The sequence below is a fragment of the Anabrus simplex genome, chromosome 1 (assembly GCF_040414725.1).
Source record: "Anabrus simplex isolate iqAnaSimp1 chromosome 1, ASM4041472v1, whole genome shotgun sequence".
Classification (NCBI taxonomy): domain Eukaryota; kingdom Metazoa; phylum Arthropoda; class Insecta; order Orthoptera; family Tettigoniidae; genus Anabrus; species Anabrus simplex.
Genome location: NC_090265.1, coordinates 1,762,995,004 through 1,763,017,236, shown reverse-complemented (window position 1 = coordinate 1,763,017,236; position 22,233 = coordinate 1,762,995,004). Strand labels below are relative to the sequence as shown.

The window sequence follows — 22,233 nt, the reverse complement described above, 5'->3', positions numbered from 1 at the left end:
GATGGCAGCTCATTAGTGCGTGTGTGTAGAGGATGTAAATATAATGTGTGTAATAATTTGTAAATAAACTAGTATACACAACTGACAACATTTTGTTTGCGTCTTTGTGAATACATCAAACTATGCTTCTTTAATGACCTAATATCTGTGTTTTCTTACTTTATACGAAACTGTGCTTCTTTCCGTTAATCAGTAACATACCATTTCAAATACAATGGAACTAGTGTTGGTAATTTACCTACCCCAAAGTAACAACAAGCCTCTCCTCTATCGTGATGCTTTTTCTGTAATTTAGTCCCATTCACTGCAACCTGGGTCACTCCAGACATTCGCAAGTATTAAAAAATCGTTCTCTGCAGGTGCGTAATTCTTTATACAAGTTATTTTAAACTCGCCGACTTCTTCCCGTCGTAAATTAATTTCATGAGTCTTTTGTTTTGCTAGGGTCTTTACGTCGCACCGACACAGATAGGTCTTATGGCGACGATGGGATAGGAAAGACCTAGAAGTTCGAAGGAAGCGGCCGTGGCCTTAATTAAGGTACAGCCCCAGCAATTGCCTGGCGTGAAAATGGGAAACCACGGAAAACCATTTTCAGGGTTGCCGATAGTGTGATTCGAACCTACTATCTCCCGGATGCAAGCTCACAGCCGCGCGCCTCTACGCGCACGGCCAACTCGCCCGGTATTTCATGAGTCTACTGCCTTTCACTGTCAATCAGGTAAATCCACACTGGATAAAATTCGCTTAGCAATAATAATCTCGGAAATCAGTGGCGTATGCTGGGTTCAAGACGAGTGCACTTAGGTTACCCCTTTTCCATAGCTGGTTTAGTGAACGTTAAGCCTTTTGAGCGTTTTGAGCTGCAGCCTATAGCCAACTGAGTAGCCTGCTGAGTTGTCAAGACTGTTTCACAAGCTACTGTCCTGGCTTCTGCTACTGTCAATACTCAACACCTGATCAGTGGAGACGGTAGCCTAAGGTTTAACAAATTAAAGTCCGGCTTTGTGGCTAAATAGACAGAATGCTTGCATTTGGTCCCGGTTCAATTCTCAGAATCAACGTACTATTATTTCCCCTGGGTTGGGGACTGGGTGTTTATGACGTCTTCGCCGTTCATTTCAGCCTCTAGGTCACCACCAAGCCTATACAGATGCCATGTATTATTATTATTATTATTATTATTATTATTATTATTATTATTAAATTCGAGTTTCGAATTTTACAGCATTATCAGTGGTCGTACACATCGTCCACTGGTTTATTAGGTTCCTCGGAAGATCAGTGGTGGTGGCCAACCCATGACCATGGGCTCTATTGCAACCAACAACAGAGAACACTAATCCTGAAAGATTGCATTTCATTTTAGCAGAATTACCTATAAAAAGAAAACTATATTAGTTCTATAACAGCAGCCCAGCAGTGTCTTACTACAAGGATGTAGAAGTAAATGGGAGTGGAATACCAGCATTCTGTTATCTATATAATTCAAAAGTATGAGGTGAGGAAGTAAATACGATGAGTAACGCACGGTTGTTCGTTAGCAGTGGTGATCTGAGGGAGCGAAGCCTAGCACACCTGTCCCCGCACCAAGCAGACATTCAGCAGCGGGCCCCGGGAAGTGTCGCGAGGGGAGAGGGACGCAGCGCTTGGACTGCAATATCAGTCTCCGATGCTTTGCTGTCAGAAATACGTGCAACGTTTTTTTCTGATTGCTTTCAAGTTTTGTAAATGACACAATGAGTCAGATGCTCCAGATTTTCATCATTTGAGGTGTGGGCTTCACCGATAGCCTAGGTAGCCCTATTTATACGCCGCTGTCGCAAATAGTGATACCACTGGCTGCATTTTGTCTGTATAATTGCTGTTGTAATGCTGCTTTCTGTCTGGTCAACGTACCAGCGCAGCTCACTCTTGATTTACTGCTTGCTCTCGCTTTTTACTGCTCCAAGCTTAAACCTGCTTTCTGTGTGGCCTTAGTAGACTATTACACATATCGCCGTAAAATATTTTATATTCCATTCTCGAGTTAATTCGGAAGTCAACGTGTTTCTCACTATCCCAATCACGAGTTAATTCGGATTTCGAATGTCTCGAGTTTAGTCTGACGCTGCAGTTCCATTGTTTAACACGAGATGGTATCATCTGAAAATCACCTATGAGGATGCCAGTTGATTCGATTTATCATTTTATAGTATTCTTAAGATAACACTGGGGAACACGAATTTTGGTGTCTAAAATATTAGTCCCTTTTTGGGGTGTTCTTGGGTCGTAGATTCTGAAAATGGTATTTATATATCTATAAAGAAATAAAACATTCCAGAAATGTAATTTACACGTGCAGATATATAATATGTAGAAACAATAAACGAACGTTGATGGGACATAAATTAATACATTATTTAAAAAATACAGATATCCAGAAAAGCTAGATCTGCTTGGGCAAAATGGACAGTAATTTTGGATACAGCAGCGTAAATATACCTAGAATGTTTGAAATTCCAGACACCATCCAAAAAGTATATTTAAAAATTTTGTTCCCCAGTAAAATTCTATGCCGTCTCCCGTCTTCCTCCATGCTTCCACCCATGGGTAATGAAATCATGATGGAGGATGGTACTTTAGATATTGTCGGAAATGGTGGTAAGTTTATGGATAGCGAATATCAGTTTGCAGCGAATTAAACTGTGGAAACTGATCGAACACTTGTTTAGTTCCGGTTAAAGAGGTGAGAGAACAATTTTTCTTCTGTAATTTTTCAGTAAATTCTTAAATATCATTTTAAACATAGCCTATTCCACCTATTGTCCAACATACTCGGGTTGAGCATTCATAACCTTGTACAGAAAATTTTACGGTTGTGTAGTGAGTTTTCCGGGAAATTCTGAGCGCTTTTATTCCTGATTATATTAGACATGGTTGCAAAATTAATAACTGGTTCTATAGAAGGCAGTGCGGGTTTAGAAAAGGTTATTCCACTGAAACTCAGCTTGTAAGAAAACAGCAAGTTATAGCAGATATCTTAGATTCAGGAGGTCAAATGGGCTGTATCGCGATAGACCTATCCAAGGCATTTGACAGGGTAGATAATGGGACACTACTGGAGAAAATGAGTGCAATTGGACTAGGCAAAGAAGTGAATGAATGGGTGACTATATTTCTAGGTAATAGAACTCAGATAATTAGAGTAGATCAAGTATTATCTGATCCTGCAACCATTAAGAGAGGAATTCGTCAAGGCAGTATTACTGACCCTTTATGTTTCCACACATATATATATATAGCTTATAAATAAATGATATGAATTAAGAACTGGAATCAGAGGTAAAGATTTTTTCGGATGATGTTATACTGTATAGAATAATAAATAAGTTACAAGATTTTGAGCAACTGCAACAAGGTATCGATAATGTTGTCAGATGGACAGTAGGCAATTGTATGATGATAAACGAGGTAAAAAGTCAGGTTGTAAGTTTCCCTAAAAGAAAAGTCCTCGCAGTTTTAATTTCTGCATTGATGGGGTGAAAGTTCTTTAAGTGGATTACTGTAAGTACCTAGGTGTTAATATAAGGAAAGATCTACATTGGGGTAATCACATAAATGGGATTGTAAATAAAGTGTACAGATCTCTGCACATAGTTATGAGGGTGTTTAGTGATTATAGTAAAGATATAAAGGAGAGGGCATGTGAGTCTCTGGTAAGACGCCAACTAAAGCATAGTTCTAGCCTTGTAGAATGACGATTAACACTAAACATTGTGGCAGTCCAATGTACACGTATGCATAGAAATGATGCCCCCGACATAAACAATCAACACTGCCCTCAGTCCACGTCCGTAGCGTAACGGTTAGTGTTGTTAGCTGCCGTTCTCAGGAGCCCGGGTTCGATTCCCGTTACCGCTAGAAATTTAAGAATGGCAGGAGGGCTGGTATGTGGTGGAAATGGCACATGCAGCTCACCTCCATTAGGGGTGTGCCTGAAGAGAGCTGCACCACCTCGTGATGAGGACGCGAGTTTACTTTAGTAACAATGCCCCACTCCAGTATTGAGAAAGGTGGCGAGGGAGTGAAGGGGTAATACTGAAGGCACAGTGTGTGTATAGCTATACATCCAGCACTGTGCCCATATCTATCCAACAGTCTTGTATCGGGCTGTTATTTGCAGCAATACGTTACGCGAGTTAATTGGTGCAATTTTAGCCACAACTAATTTTTATATTTATATGTTGCATGGAAAATGCTCATTGCGACACAGCGTTCATTTTTTGGGCTGTAATTTGGGAGACTTTGCAGTCAGGCATGAACTGCTTGAGAGATAACTGTTCCCAGTTTTCATTATTCGTTCGGTAGGCAAACATCTACTTTCGTACTGTTTCAGGAGTAAAAACACTCAACTAATAATAAAATGCAGAAATACTTTTAATTCTCTGAAACTTTCAGGTAAATCCGATAAGTACTCGGTCGGAAGGAGCATTTTACGCATGGCAAAGTGGAAAAGTTTTAAGGTAGATAATACCTATTGAAAATTTTTAGAAAAATACCTGCTAAAACTGCCCTGGATTGTAAATTACTCCCTTCCATATCTTTCTCCTCTTATACACAGCGCAGGCCTACTGCAAGGTAAATGCATCCCGGCGGTATTATTGAAATGGTAGTCCGAAAGAACTTTGAAGGTCATTTTGTCAGACAGCGCGATGAAAAGGGGCGTAGGCTTGCTCTATATTATTGATGGGATAATCGAATAACCTCTACCCGATTATTTAAATAATCAAATACATCATCATCATCATCATCTGTTTACCCTCCAGGTTCGGCTTTTCCCTCGGACTCAGCGAGGGATCCCACCTCTACCGCCTCAAGGGCAGTGTCCTGGAGCTTCAGACTCTTGGTCGGGGGATACAACTGGGGGGTATGACCAGTACCTCGCCCAGGCGGCCTCATCTGCTATGGTGAACAGGGGCCTTGTAGGGGGATGGGAAGATTGGAAGGGATAGGCAAGGAATAGGAAAGGAATCGACCGTGGCCTTAAGTTAGGTACCATCCCGGCGTTTGCCTGGAGGAGAAGTGGGAAACCACGGAAAACCACTTCCAGGATGGCTGAGGTGGGAATCGAACCCACCTCTACTCAGTTGACCTCCCGAGGCTGAGTGGACCCCGTTCCAGCCCTCGTACCACTTTTCAAATTTCGTGGCAGAGCCGGGAATCGAACCCGGATCTCCGGGGGTGGCAGCTAATCACGCTAACCACTACACCACAGAGGCGGCATCAAATACATACTTGAATAAAATAATCGAATGAGTGTCAAATATAATTCAGTTGTAGTGATAGCATAATCGAACACTTTTAATATTCCAAAAACCTCCACCCGATTATTTAAATAATCGAATGAGTTTCAAATATAATTCAGTTGGTAGTGATAGCATAATCGAACACTTTTAATATTCGAATAGCCTCCACCCGATTATTTAAATAATCGAATGAGTTTCAAATATCATTCAGTTGTATCGCATAGAACATTCGGATGCGTTATGAATCAATTTTTCGGTTTAAATGTGTCGGACGGATAATCGATTGAAATAAACGAACAGGAGAACTCTTGTGAAAAACAGAAATACGCCTTTTTCCAAACGCATCTCCAAATGTTGAAATTAAATGTGTGACTTAACTGTTTTTAATAACATCACTTTTCATTTGATAATTTCGAAATCATTCAGTATTCAATTGCCTCATTCATTCGAATGCAGTTTCGAATGAATAATCGAAAAATAATAGAGTAGAAAATATCGCTATTCGATCGCCTCATTAATTCGAATGGAGTTTCGAGTGAATAATCGAAAAAATATTAGGATGGAAAAAATATTAGTTTTATATGTCATGTTACTAAGGCAGTGACCAAGATAGTGCTGAGAAGAATAGAAAATAAAATAGAGGAGAATATGGGAGATGACCAGTTAGGTTTTAGAAGGGGAAGAGGAACCAGAGATGCAATTGGATGCCTAAGGATGATTGCAGGAAGGATGTTAGAAGTGAACAGGGAAATGTACGAAATATATTTCATTGATTGGGAAAAAGTGTTGACAGAGTGAACTGGTGCATTCTGATGAGGATTCTGAAAGTTATTGGTGTAGACTGGAAAGACAGAAGACTGATTAAAGAGTTGTATAAAAATCAGAAAATGATGGTTAGTGTAGATGAATATGAAACAGAAGAAGAGGGTATTGGAAGAGGAGTAGTGGGAGGAGAACGAATACAATGAAATACGCAGATGATGTGGCGGTATTAGCGGAATCAGAAAAAAGATCTACAAGTCATGTTGGAAAATGTTGACAGAGTGGGCAAAGAGTTTGGAATGAAGATAAATATTGGGAAGACTAAGTTGATAAGAACAGGAAAGGAGGAGGTTGCTGTTAATTTAACACTAGCGAGAAAGAAATTGGAACCAGTAAAGTCATTCGGATACTTGGGAAGTTTGTTGACATGGAATGGAAACTGTATAGAAGAAATAAGAAGCAGAATATCTATGGGGAAAAGAAGCCTTCGGAAAGGTGGGAGGGCTTTCGACATCTAAGGCAATCCCTATCGATTTAAGAAAGAGGTTCGGAAGGTGTTTTGTGTGGAGTGTAGTGTCGTATGGAGCTGAAACATGGGCATTAAGAAAGAAAGAAAGAAAGAAAGAAAGAATTTGAAAAGTTTTGAAATATGGTTGTGGAGAAGAATGGAAAAAGTGAAGTGGACAGATCAAATGAGAAATGACGAAGTGCTAAGAAAAGAAGGAGAGAAGGGACACCTGATGAAAACGATAAGGAAGAGGAAAATATCCTGGTTGGGTCATATACTACGAAGAAATTGTCTTCAATAGAGGGTGATGGAGGGAAAATAGATGGAAGAAAAGGAAGAGGAAGAAGAAGGTTTAGAATGTTAACAGATGTCAAACAAGGGGGAAGCTATGAACAACTGAAGCAAGATTCTCAGGACAGAGAATCATGGAGGCTGTCCAGTTGATACCTGTCTCAAGACAGATTCACAGAAGAAGAATCGAATGGGAAATATAATAGAATAATCGAATAAAATGAAATAAGCTATTATATTCGCCGAACCACTGCCCTTTAAATCCTGCCTTTATAGCTTTAAAATGGCGTTAGAGAATAACTGATAACGCTGTTCGAAAGAGGAAGAATTGGGGAATTTTTGAAAATTGAAAAATCCATTTCTGTCAAAAAACTGCAAAATTTCAGTCTCGACTCTCCTTAAATATTTACTTCTCAGAGATGTTATTCCAGCTGAACTCGCACTTCCCTTAGCAATGCACAGGACGTAAACTATTTAATTTAAATAATAATTATGTTATACGTTTTACTATTTTTCGGCTTTACGTCCGGCTGTTTGGCTAAATGGTTAGCGTGTTGGCCTTTGGTCACAGGGGTCCCGAGTTCGATTCCCGGAAGGGTCGGGAATTTTAACCATCATTGGTTAATTTCGCTGGCACGGGGGATGGATGTATGTGTCGTCTTCATCTTCATTTCATCCTCATCACAACGCGCAGGTCGCCTACGGGTGTCATATCAAAGGACCTGCACCTGGCGAGCCGAACATGTCCTCGGACACTCCCGGCACTAAAAGCCATACGCCATTTCATTTCATTTCCGGCTTTATGAGACGAGGCGCAGGAAGATTTTCCCGTAGAAGTTATGTTCTCTTTCTGCTTCAAGTGCCATCTCCTCTCAGAAGGTCGCCTACCATCATAGAGATTCGCCCTTTAGGTGATGCAGCCCAAAACAGCTCACTAGTGGAAAAGTTGAACCAAATTTTCAGATTATCAATTCAAAAAATGCGTCTTCTTGCTGGTCTTCTCTTGCCTTGTATCCCCCCTAGAATGACCGGCTGCAGTAGATGCTATTTATCTCCTCGCATCACATGAACGAGATACTGGAGCTTTCTTATTTTGACAGTATTTAATATTTCCTTTCTCTTTCCCATTCGCCTTATTACCTCATCTATTGTGAGTTTATCTGTCCAACTTAACCGCAGTATCCTTCTGTACGTCCATAGCTCAAATGCCTCTAAGCTGTCCATTTCTCTTTTCATTATGTTCCAGGTCTCAACTCCATACAACAAGGTGGAGAAGAGTAACATAAGTTTCACTTTTATATGTAAACTAAGGTCTCTGCTACAGAACACACTCCTCATTTTATTGCATGCATTTCTGGCTTTTACATGTAGTTAAAAATACCGTCACGAGGATCTGAGAAAGTTTAAATAAAACAGAACTGAGCCATGATTAAAACCGGCTGGGGGTCAGAGGGTCAGTATTTCTGCTTCTGAACCAGTTAGTCCGGTATATTTAACCTTACATTCAAATCTCATTCACTTTACGTATCTGAATCTACCTTTCCATTTCCAACCTGTGCACACAAAGGGATTAATCGCGATGTAAGAATGAAACTCTGAAATAATAAATTAATTTCTGAATTCGACACTTCAGAATTTTCAAATATCCCTTTTTATCTATGTAGACGAGGTCCATGGAATATGGGAAAGAAAATGAGCTCATGAATTCCACAACAGTGGCTTGGAGAATGATACCGAGTTATTTTGGTTGAAATCATTTCTTTGCAGACAAAGTGGGGGTCCCCATATTATGAAAAAACGTAAAATTAAGCTATTTTCTCAATTGTGTTGAAAGTTGAAGGGGTAATGGGCCCGGAAAGGTTTCAAATTGTGATTCTTGGATAGATGTATCAAACTGAAAAACCAAATGATTTCGAAAATCACTTATGGCCGAAATGCAGTTCCAGAAAAACAGCCTAAAATAGCTTGTTTCTTTACACGTTTTCTTTTTGAGTCAAATCCGAGCCAAATTAACTTATTTACATAATTCTTTCTGTAATGTATTCCTTGGTTCAATTCCCTCAGGCTTTTTTAAAATTATGGAACATGTCCACACCGACTATATTTATAAGGGTTTAAGCGAAACTCTGCATTGTCTAACATTGGCGCTCGTAGTGGTGCTTAACTGAAACAATGCATTGACTCACATTAGCGCTCGTAGTGGTGCTTAAGTGAAACAATGCATTGACTCACATTAGCGCTCGTAGTGGTGCTTAAGTGAAACAATGCATTGACTCACACACGACTCACATTAGCGCTTGCATTGGTAGAAAAAGGCAAAATGCTAATCTAATGAAAGGGATAATAGTGATTAAGAAAAAGATTGTAATTTTTAGGAATAAATAAAGAATATATTCTCATACTTTATTATATATGAATACTTCCGCACGTATTACCAAACTTTCACCGCATACACGTACCGGCGGAACGACTGTCCTTTGTTTATATCTCGCAGCCTTCTCGTGACGGATGTTGACGAGCGGTGCCAGCGGTGCACAAGGCTGCCAACCTCTCTACTTAGGAACTAAGGCCTTAGGATGGAGCTGGGAAGCCAGTCATATGGGGACATCAATGGAGGTTCTATGGAAACTCCATTGGTCTTTACTAGTTAGGGTAAGACCTGGACAAGACCATTGTGCTTTTATTGTGTCCGGGTTGTTTTGGTAATATAATCTAGTTATTATTATTGAGGGGAATAGCGTCACTTTACTCGGCCAATAGAAATGGAAGCTGATAGTTCAGGAAAGGAAATTGGCGTGTATTGCTCTTCCTTACGTTATAAAAATAAATATATTTCTGGGGGAGGGATGGTGGGTTCCTGGACATCTCAAAGAACACGTCTCTCCTCTGACACTCTTTCCAAGTAAGATTTCATTAATTTCTACTTTCTTAGAATGTTACAAACATAAAGTAGTACGTGAAAAAATTTATACCCATTATATTTTATTTAAATTAAATTCATGCCTCATATCCATAGGTTTTTTCAACATTGAGTTGCTTTGCTGAAGGGCTAGAGCACATACCTGTCGATGTTCTGTGGTGTTCTTGTTGACTTTTCTTCATTGTAGACACCCTGAGCGTTATAGTTTCTATACTTCGACCTTTGCCATTACTGGAGTAAACGGACATGATGTATCCAGTTCCAGGTTCGAGTCCCGTCACAGTGAACTCAGGCTTACTGCGGCTTGTAACGTTGGACACTAGACGACGTTGACCAGAGCCTGCGCTAGGGGCTGCATATAGCTCCATAGTGAACTCTTGAGGGAGGCCACCGTCGAAACCTCGAGAACAAGAGACTTGTAGCGAGTTTGTTGTACGATTGAGGAGGAGACAGCTCTTGGGAGGGTCTGGTTTACCTGCAACATGCAATTCAGTTATCTCATTATTAACTCCGATATAAACGTACGATCGAGTAAGAGACAGTTCTTGGGAGAGTCTGATTTAGCTGAAACATACGATTTAGATATCTCAATATTACAGCTAAGACATGCACAATATAACATACAGTATTTTAACGCATATTTTAATGGAAATGAAATAAAAGGTAAACATAAATGACAAATTAACAAACAAGTGGTCTGAGTTTTACCCTATATTACTGTTGCGAATAAAATTCCGTCTGTTTCATTACTCCAATTTACTTCAGGTTGACCTAATAAATGCATAAGCACACAATTGTAATTAACCATGAATGGTCGCATTCTCTAATTGTTGTTTATTTACAAGTCTCTCTTCCTTATGGCACAGTAGGTCGTCCGGCCCCTTGCTATTACCTGGGAACGACTAATCCTTACTTTCACTTCTCCAAGTCCAGTCACCTCATAGAGCAGCTGTGTACAGACCGCTGGATCTGAACACAGGGCTGCGGTACACTCAGCACACGATGACTGTTCGTTGGTTCGATTCCACAGACAGTCCAGAAATTCACACAGTTACATGCAGTGAACCACTAAACAGAAACAGCTCAGCAGTATTCAACAGCAGGACGATACTCACAACAGCGAATATCAACACAGGTCCATTTACCATCACACTCACGATAGCGGCTTCCCTCGCTGACTCATGGTGACCCTCAGTCCACAGAACCACACAAACACAAAGTACTCTCTCAGGTAGTACAAAGTCTTCCGTTTCGCACGTCTTCAGTCCAATCACTCTCTGGACACTCCGATACAAACAACCACAACTCCTCGTTCAAACCTCGGTGGGACACAATTGACAGCCAACAACTCTGTCGCCCTCAGCCCAGCCACCAAACTCCAACACACTGAATCTCACACTGAATCCACCACGGAATCCAACACTGACTGTCCGCGACTAGCCTTCCTTTTTATAGCCCGGGTGATGGGAACTGGAAGATTCGCGAGGTGACTAAAGGCGAAACATTCCCGTTGACTACTACTACTGAAATGTTTTCATTCCTCCCCTGAAGGGGAGGCGGGCCTTTCAGACGGTGACGCCATCTCTCAGGCAGGGAGATTTGTTACGGTGAAGGGGTTGCACAGAGAAGGGAAGGGGGTTGGCGGCCGTGGTCTGTACTAAAAACTGTCCCGGCATTCGAAAACCACGGAAAACCATTCTCAGGACAGCCGACGTTTGGGGCGAACCGTGAAATCCATCCCTGTCCCGTCTCCCAAATGCAGAGGTGTAGAGCCACGGTTGAGCCGTGCCTCCTCTCCTCTGCTCGGTTGTCCGGTCAAAGTGTAGAGCTGTTGGACCACGGACCAGGCGTGGCCACTTGTGGGCCAAGACCCACTCTGTATCTACCTACCTTCCCGTTGAATCTCCAAGAAACTCACAGGTAAGTCAGCCGACGAGAACAATGCACGGAAATACCAGACATGCCCTCCAGGCCGGCTGGGAGCTCCCCGGTCGGCTGATTCCGTAGTCCCTTCCAGGGGCCTATTCCACAAAAGTATGGTCTTGTACATTACAAGTAAATTCTCTAGTAACTAGCACAAATACCAGAGTTTCTGTTCCACAAAAGAATTTTCTACAGTTGTACTTTACTACTCCATACTTACAAATTACCAGTGAATTTTTATGGGTGTGTTCCACGAAAGTACTAGTACTTGTAACTTACTAGTGAACTGGGAAGTATTCTCTACCAGTAAAAGGACAATAATATATAAATGTACTAGTGCTATTTAAATATACTTATTTCAGATACATTTTGATAAATATGTGGCCTAGCAGTAGCGATAGTGATGGTGATGAAAATGAAAACTACCGTCTGTATAGGGAAAGAATAAATTTCCAGTTTAATACTGTTTTTGAATACAATGAGCGTTTTAGGTTAAGCACAATACAAGTGGAAGAACTTTCGATAGACATTGGGTATAGGTTAAAACATCCTACGAACAGAAATAAATCTCTCTCTGCCAAACAACAGTTACCAACAACACTACATTGTCTAGGAAATGGTGGTCAGTACCATGGTATTGCAGATATGCATGGGATGGCAAAATCTTCGGTCTGTAGGTCATTACATTCTGTGGTAGCTGCAATAAATGATATAAAATGTCCTCAAATTGTTCGTTGGCCTGAACATACTAAACAAAGATGTTCCAAGAAGGACATTCTTGGAATCATTAATGAGCAGTATATCTCTTACATACCCCCAACTTTTCCCCTCAAAAGCTCCATGAGCTTTTTTCAAGCCAAATATTTCCATCCAACCATTTATTTCGTCTTGTTTTATCAGACTCTCGCCGAATGCATCGAAAATACTGTCCTTCCTTCTTTCTATTTCCTTCAAAATTAATAACTTCGTTTCTCTTGACACCACGTTAACAATTCATGCAGAGTTTGCAATTTCATAACAATAAAGTTTGGCGGCCGAATATCGTTATTAGCGACATCTGATTCCTAATGACAAACCGAGGTATGTCAGACTATCGTGGACCATATGCGAGGATCGCTGAAGAACGGAATGGGTGATATAATAACGGAAGAATTTCCTATCATCAAAGAAATAAACTGAAAAATAACATTGTAGCATTAAGAAATTCACAAAAATATTAGAGTTCCTTAAATCTTTGCTGCATAACTTACCTTCAAATGCGATATTACGGTAAATGAGGTTAGCATAACCTAATTCAACGAATGGAATACGAAGATAAGCAGCTGATCCATGCTATGACGTAGTGTGTTTATTGATAAGTCGTCAGTTGTAAAACTTGTAACAATTCACTGGTAATATACAAGAGACCTTCAATCTTTTGTGGAACAGAAGTGTACAACTCCATACATTACAAGAACCCACACTAGTAACTTGTAATGTACAAGACCATACTTTTGTGGAATAGGCCCCTGGAAGCACCGTAAGAGGCTACCACAGGCCTGGTACGTAACATTACACATCAAAGCTTTCTTTTATAAATTATGGAGGGCCATAGAAACGCAGGAGTGAAAATTAGAAATCTAGATTACAACTACTTTTTCCGCCACCTTTTTCTTTAGACTAACGTGTGCGAACTTGGTACACCTGTGAACTTGGTCATATTTTACGGCCGAATGCCCTTACTGACGCCAATCCTATGCGGAGAAATGTATTCACTGTTGCGTGTTCCTGTGGTGGTTGATAGTGGGATGTGTTGTGTGTATACTGAGACAAACATTTAGATCCAGTCCCAAAGCCAAAGGAATTAGCCGGACACACTTAAAATCTCCGATCAGGCTAGGTATCGAGCCCTGGACCTCGTCTCGACCCTGTCTGTGAAATGTTTTGGTAGAAATAGTGAAAGCATTGAGGCAGCCACCTGAGTAGGTGGAGCTATGGATCTGAAGGCGTTTCGTATAGCAGCAAGTCATTCAAACCATTCGCCAACCCTCATTCGCCGTTGTACATCGATCTGTTGAAATTCATCATCAAATGAAGTTTTAGAGCACAGGGATCCTCAATTCTCTGCCCTTACTTGAAAATGTAGGCCTACAACTTGTCTAACCAGAATTTTTTCTGATGGCAAACTTCTGGTTGTTCATTTAACCATCGAGTGCGTTAGCCGTGAGGTCAGCAGGGCACAGCTTTGATATTTTATTTTAGGGCTACTGACACCAGGCGGGACTTGTACGGCCGGTATATGATTGCTACGTCATAGATCTGTCGCGCATGCTCATATTTCCCGGCTAAGTAGTTTGGTTTACAAGAAAATAAATGGGGGAACTTAATTTCTGTATGGCCTATGTACTAATGGATCTGTTTTTGTAGTTGCATCTCTCTTTGGCTGATTGGTCATTGTCGTGGCCTCCGGTTCAGAGGTCCAGGTTCTGCCACTGCCTTCTAGATTCTCACTGATCGTGACTCTTGTGAGAGTTAACACCGTGTTAGCTAACAGTTCCCAGGAAATGTCTGGATAAACGCAAGAATCTTAACATGCTGCTAAATTTTTAACGCTATGTTAACAAACAGTGCGTTAGTGTTCTTTCAACTGAGATTGAATAAACCTGGCCAAACAGTAACTTAACGCTACTTTTTCTGGGACATACAGGCTTTACAAGTGAATGCTTGGCATCATCTCTGCCTTGAAACTAGTAGTTTCTTCTTCAGAGGCTATGTGTTTCATTCTCGACTTTGCTATAAATCTGCGAGCCTTTAAATATCTGGTACAAAGGGCAGTAGGAAAGTTTTTCAATACGCAAAAACGGTTGGTTGGACACCCCTGTTATGGTGAGGGATGAAAAGAGGGGTGAAAACCGGTCTAGAAGACAGCAAGGCGTGACCTTCACACCAGTTGTTACCAAGCTGTGGGATTGAAAGGAAGTTAAGATGTCAGTGTGGTCTAAAGTATCGCGCAGTTATTCGCTACAATTTTGCTCGTGGATTAACTGTTGACCAGTGCCTGGAGGAAATGACTCCTGTGCTGGAGAAAGACTGTTCACATCGGACAACAATTTTCCGCTGGTATAAAGAGTTCCAGAGGGGAAATTTTGGGGTTGAAAACCGATCCTCGGTCTGGGCGACCGTCTGAATCAGTGACTGAGGAAAACATTGAAGCTGTGAGGAAAATGTTGCACTAAGAGAGGCAGTTGACATATTGGCAGGTAGAAGAGACCTTCCACATCCCTGCACCAGCTATTCATTCAGTTCTACACGACCATTTCCATGTTAGAAAGGTTTGTTCCCTTTGGGTACCCCCTTCACTTTCAGAGGAACAAAGGGCACATCGAGTGATATGGTGCCGAGAAGTGCTAAAACAGTTTGAAAATGGGACCTCGCCTAACGGCAATAGCATCGGTACTGGTAACGAAATTTTTTTGGCTGTATTATTACGATGTTCCAACTAAATCCAAGAACAAGGTGTGACTGTTTGAAGATGAGGGTACTCCTGTGACTGTGCGAAATTCAAGGTCAGTGAAGAAAAGGCTGATTGCAGTTTTCTTCACTAAACGGGGCATCCTGACTCGGGTTGTGCTAGAAGCACAAAGGACAGTTTCTGCGAAGTGGTACAGTGAGACTTGTCTGCCTCAGGTAATCCAGGCTCTCAAGCAGCTCCGTCCACCGTCACGGTTCAACACTTGGCTCAAGTAACACAACAATGCTCCAGCACATCGTGCTAATGTAACAATGGATTTTCTTGCCAGATCAGGGTTGACTGTACTTGATAACCCTCCATAGAGTCCTGATCTTGCCTCATGTGACTTCGCACTCTTCCCAGAAGTGAAGATGAAGCTGAAAGGGCGGCGTTTTGCATCAGACGAGGAGCTTCTGTCAGCATGTGATCAAGAGTGTGAAAATATAACCGAAGAAGAGTGGCAGAGTTGTTCGGTGACTTGTTTCGACGTATAGAGAAATGTATTGAGTGTGGTGGAAATTATTTTCAATCAATCAATCAATCAATCAATCAATCAATCAATCAATCAATCAATCAATCAATCAATCAATCAATCAATCAATCAATCAATCAATCAATCAATCAATCAATCAATCAATCAATCAATCAATCAATCAATCAATCAATCAATCAATCAATCAATCAATCAATCAATCAATCAATACTGATCTGCATTTAGGGCAGTCGCCCAGATGGCAGATTCCCTATTTGTTGTTTTCCTAGCCTTTTCCAAAATGATTTCAAAGAAATTGGAAATTTATTGAACATTTCCCTTGGTAAGTTATTCCAATCCCTAACTCCCCTTCCTATAAATGAATATTTGCCCCAGTTTGTCCTCTTGAATTCCAACTTTATCTTCATATTGTGATCTTTCCTACTTTTATAAAAGCCACTCAAACTTATTCGTCTACAAATGTCATTCCACGCAATCTCTCCGCTGACAGCTCGGAACATACCACTTAGTCGAGCAGCTCTTCTTCTTTCTTCCAATTCTTCCCAGCCCAAACTTTGCAACATTTTTGTAACGCTACTCTTTTGTCGGAAATCACCCAGAACAAATCGAGCTGCTTTTCTTTGGATTTTTTTCCAGTTCTTGAATCAGGTAATCCTGGTGAGGGTCCCATACACTGGAACCATACTCTAGTTGGGGTCTCCTTATATGCCCTCTCCTTTACATCCTTACTACAACCCCTAAACACCCTCATATCCATGTGCAGAGATTTTTACCCTTTATTTACAATCCCATTTATGTGATTACCCCAATGAAGATCTTTCCTTATATTAACATCTAGATACTTACAATGATCCCCAAAAGGAACATTCACCCCATCAACGCAGTAATTAAAACTGAGGACTTTTCCTATTTGTGAAACTCACAACCTGACTTTTAACCCTGTTTATCAACATATCATTGCCTGCTGTCCATCTCACAACATTATCGAGGTCACGTTGCAGTTGCTCACAATCTTGTAACTTATTTATAACTCTATAGAGCATAACATCACCTGCAAAAAGCCTTGCCTCTGATTCCACTTCTTTACTCATGTTGTTGTGTTTGAGTCATCAGTCCATATCATTTATATATATAAGAAAACATAAAGGTCCGATAATACTGCCTTGAGGAATTCCCCTCTTAATTATTACAGGGTCAGATAAAGCTTCGCCTACTCTAATTATCTGAGATCTATTTTCTAGAAATATAGCAACCCATTCAGTCACCCTTTTGTCTAGTCCAATAACACTCATTTTTGCCAGTAGTCTCCTATGATCCACCCTAACAAATGGCTTAGGCACGTCAATCGTGACACAGTCCATTTGACCTCCTGAATCCAAGATATCTGCTATATCTTGCTTGAATCCTACAAGTTGAGCTTCAGTGGAATAACCTTTCCTAAAACCGAACTGCCTTCTATGGAACCAGTTATGAATTTCACAAGCATGTCTAATATAATCAGAAAGAATGCCTTCCTAAAAACTTACATACAATGCATGTCAAACTTACTGGCCGGTAATTTTCAGCTTTATGTCTATCAACCTTTCCTGTATACAGTCTAAAGCGTTCACTCACATTGCAAAGCTTTCCTTGTGCCCTTTGTACTCTGATTATTTGGGTAAGTTAGAAGCTATCTGATTCGAAAGAGTAGCAGCCTAGGTCTAATGATATAACATTTACGAGGATAAAATATATCGTGTTACCATCGTTATCGTTTCTATTACTCAGTGTATTGGTTTTCTACTTGTTATTGTGTCTGATCACCAGTTATTTCTTCTAGTGCTGTTCTAGTGTCTAGAATGCTGCCTAGAATTCGACAGAAAGAATTAGATAGTTAGGATCTTTACCGCAGCGGGGAGATCATTCTGTCCTGTTGAGCGATGGGTACTAATTCTCTAGCCCTCAGCTCGTAAATTTCTCTGAAGTGGTTTATGGCAATGGCTCGCTTTTAACTAGTACTGCGCTAACGTCAAAGAGAGGACGATTCAGCTTGTCGGTTTCTACCTCTCGCAACTTCTAAATGTACAGATCCGGTAAATATATAAACAAATCTCTATCAATAAAATTTAGGTTCTGTCTATACACAACTAAATTTACAACTTTGACTAAAAAACATATCTCCATGTCATATATGTTGGGTATTCAGCCCGGAGGCTCGTTTGTTCCTCCATAGTTCTGCCAACAGCTGTCACAGAGAGCCTATGCGTCACTGAAGCGGCATACTAGGGAAATGAGAAGTGAGGTAGTTTCCGTTGCTTTCCTCACATGTCATATAAAGACCGTATAAACCCCGGTACAGTTTCTGTTTGTCGACAAATCTGCTGTGTGTATGTTCTTTTAATGTTGGAAACATTTCTTAGCAGACGAAGTACGACGAACTTAAAATTGGGCAATTTCCTCAATTGTTCCGAAAGTTGAAGGACTAAAGGGTCCGGAAAGGTTTCAAATTGTGAGCCTTAGATAGTTCTATGAATCTAAAAAAGTTCGACTCCATGGCTAAATGGTTAGCGTGCTGGCCTTTGGTCACAGGAGTCCCGGGTTCGATTTCTGGCAGGGTCAGGAATTTTAACCTTAATTGGTTAATTTCGCTGACACGGGGGCCGGGTGTATGTGTCGTCTTCATCATTTCATCCTCATCACGACGTGCAGGTCGCCTACGGGAGTCAAATCAAAAGACCTGCGTCTGGCGATCCGACTTTGTCCTTGGACACTCCCGGCACTAAAAGCCATACGCCATTTCAAAAAAGAAAAATCACTTCCGGCTTAAATGCAGTTCCGGAGGAACATCCTAAAATCGCTCATTTCTTTAAGATTCTTCTTCTCGATTCAAATCCTATTCAAATAAACGTATTTACATAAATATTTCTGTAATGTGTTTCTTGGTTCAATACCCTCAGGCATTTTAGATTGTTTGAAAGATATCCACACTGAATGTAGTTATAAGGGCTTAAGTGAAACCATCGCCCTCTACTATGACTGCGTTAATACGCCTTCCCAATACAGCAATATGCGCGATATCACGGCCAACTGGATCCCTCGCTGCGCTCCGAGCTAGCTAGAGCGACGCATCAAGTCGGCCGTGGCGATATGGGCCTAGCTCCCATTTCTACCACCGAGCGCTGCTTCGGTGGCATTGAAACACGATTGTTCATTACAGCACACGTTAAGTGTTTAGTATATTTCTGTTCAAATATATAGCCAGTCACTCAATAAACATATCTGAATCACACTTTGCACCTAAATAAAGAAATTCATTGAAGAACGTATCCCTCCGCAGCAGATAAACTGTAGACTACAAAATAATGTTAACGGTAAGTAGTAAATGCTGTAGAAAATAAATATATTCACACACTTTTCTGTTTAAGTGTTTCGCGTTCTCGCGTTCAAATCTTTCAAAGATTTCTATTATTTATGTGGGTATGTTATTTAAGAATACTGGAATAGCACACTCGCAAATAACTTCACTCAATAACTATGAATGTCCGATTTCAGGGCAACTGAAGTGAGGAAAATCACGCAACACAGGCACTAAATACTCACTCATAGATCCAACAGGATTTTTATGTACAAATGCTTGTGATTTCAATACAAAATCATGAATAACTTTCAAAATCCACAGTGACAAATCAGATGTGTACTGCAGCCTGCTGTTTTAATCTCTTTTATAAATCAAGTCCATTAGCACAGTTGAACACCTTGGTCTTGTCAAAAGAATCAAGCAATGTTACTACATATGTGCTGCTGACACGTATGTCGAATACATTTTTTATCGATAACTTGTATTTGACAGTGGTATCTGCATTCAAAAATCGTGCATATCTGTATACGAATGGTCTTTTAAATATTATAGGGCTGTTATGACTTCAGTCGTCCGACTCTTTGGCTGAATGGTCAGCGTACTGGCCTTCGGATCAGAGGGTCCCGGGTTCGATTCCCGGCTGGGTCGGAGATTTTAACCTTAATTGGTTAATTCCAATGGCCCGGGGGCTGGGTGTTTGTGCTGTCCCCAACATCCCTGCAACTCACACACCACACAAAACACTATCCTCCACCACAATAACACGCAGTTACATACAAATGGCAGATGCCGCCCACCCTCATCGGAGGGTCTGCCTTACAAGGGCTGCACTCGCCTAGAAATAGCCACACGAAATTATTATTATTATGACTTCAGTCGCGAAAATATTTTTCGCGCGCAAAGCATTCATTTTCTTAAACTTAGACGGCTCGATGTTCTTGCATGTAAGAAAAATGAACCGGTTTCACAGTTTCATTTGATTGCATCTGATACAGTTTCTTGATAAAATCATCATTTATATCCTGGGCACCATCAAAAATAGATTTTTTGAGTAAAGAATTTCTTACTTTTCAGAATGTGCCATTTGTCGAAAGCAAGAAGAGGCATTTCACTATCAACAGGATGACAGATCTTCGGTGTAATGTGTTTTGAAGACGACATTCTTCTTATTCTGCTAACATTAGTCTTATGATTGTCACTCACAATGCGCAACACGAGAAAACCACAAGCTTCGACTTCCTTTCTTGTTTTGAGTGTTAAAGTATGTAGCTCTGTACCTAAAAGCCTCTTAAAGAAGAAACATGCTGTTGTAATCTTTATTTTGTAGTCACAACAAAACTATAAAACAGAAACTATTATTGACTAGGGTCATTCGATTTTTACTTTCGCTTGCATAACAGCCATCTTATGTAGGTAGTTTTTAATCGCTCAACATGGAATGAAGCGTCTTTCTGTTGAAAGAAGGTGTTGAGTTTCTTATCATATAACATCTGCTGTATGATGGACTACCAACAATCACAATCTCTCTGCTTCATTTAGGCACTGACTTTCTGCTAAGAGGCGTTACTAAGTGTGTTATTCCAGTCTCGCAGTTTATATCTCCTACGTAGCGTGAAAGTGTGGATTTATTCGGTGTGGCAAACATATCGTTTAGATGATCTTGAATTGAAATTCGGCGAGAAATTCTTTTAGAAGTACCATTTAGCCATTTATGACGTTGTTACTCGTTGAAAGTAAATTCATGAAACGAAATCCCACTTGCCGATCTGCTTTTCATCTTACATTAAGGCACACAGTAGTAAACAATATTATGTACATAAACATTAAAACGGTTCACGACCAACGAAACAAGCCAAATAAGGTAAATACAGGTTCAAATTACACCAGCACTCTTAGCAACGTTCACTGAACGTGTCTCGTCAAGCAGACTAATGCCAGCTTCTCAGCGCTCCAAGCGCCTGAACTGGTAACTACGCCATGTTTGCTCGTTTACATGTGTGACTGGGTGAATGAGAAGGCGTATTAGCGCAGTCATAGTAGAGGGCGATGGTGAAACAATGCTTTGACTCACCTTAGCACTCGTAGTGGTGTTTAAGTGAAACAATGCATTGACTCACATTAGCGCTCATAGTGGTGTTTAAGTGAAACAATGCATTGACTTACATTAGCACTCGTATTGGTGTTTAAGTGAAACAATGCATTGACTTACATTAGCGCTCGTATTGGTGCTTAAGTGAAACAATGCATTGACTTACATTAGCACTTGTAGTGGTGCTTAAGTGAAACAATGCATTGACTCACATTAGCCCCCCCTGTGGGTGGTAGAATAACACCCACGGTATCCCCTGCCTGTCGTAAGAGGCGACTAAAAGGGGCCTCAGGGGCTCTGAACTTTGGAGCGTGGGTTGGCGCCCACGGGGCCCTCAGCTGAGTCCTGGCATTGCTGCCACTTACTTATGTCAGGCTCCTCACTTTCATCTATCCTATCCGACCTCCCTTGGTCAACTCTTGTTCTTTTCAGACCCCGACGGTATTACTTATGGAGGCCTAGGGAGTTGTTCATTTTCATGCCCTTCGTGGCCCTTATCTTCTTTGGCCGATATCTTCATTTTTCGAAGTGTCGGACCCCTTCCATTTTTCTCTCTGATTAGTGCTATATAGAGGACGGTTGCCTAGTTGTACTTCCTCTTAAAACAATAATCACCACCACCACCACACTCACATTAGCGCTTGTAGTGGTGCTTAAGTGAAACAATGCATTGACTCACATTAGCGCTCGTAGTGGTGCTTAAATGAAACAATGCATTGATTCACATTAGCGCTGGTAGTGGTAGAAAAAGGAAAACTGGTAATCTAATCGACCGGATAACCGTGAAGTTTATAACCTATGAATGATGATTAAGGAAAGGATTGCAATTTTTAGGAATAAATAAAGAATATATTCTCATACTTTATCATGTTTTATTTACCAAAATTCGTAGCTCATATCCCTAGGAGTTTTCAACATTGAGTTGGTTGCCTGAAAGGCTTCTCTACAACTGTGCATTTTTTCTACAATTGGCTTTACGTAGCACCGACACAGATAGGTCTCATGGCGACAAGGGGACAGGAACGTAACAGGGGTGGGAAGAAAGCGGCCGTGGCCTTAATAACGGTACAGTCTGGTGTGGAAATGGGAAACTACGGAAAATCAACTTCAGGACTGCCGACAGTGGGGTTCG

The 22,233-nt window shown here is 40.8% G+C and overlaps 1 protein-coding gene across 1 annotated transcript in view; it reads right to left on the bottom strand.

Moving 5' to 3' along the window:
• The window catches only part of LOC136864405 (nephrin-like), a 1,213,465-nt gene that overhangs the window by 3,697 nt on the left and 1,187,535 nt on the right, over positions 1-22,233 (bottom strand). Inside the window, exons 11-12 of the mRNA XM_068226736.1 lie at positions 9,912-10,244; positions 8,812-8,820 (exon numbers count right to left, since the gene is read on the bottom strand). Of these exons, the coding sequence (XP_068082837.1) occupies positions 8,812-8,820; positions 9,912-10,244 (342 nt within the window). The remainder of the gene's footprint in view (positions 1-8,811; positions 8,821-9,911; positions 10,245-22,233) is intronic.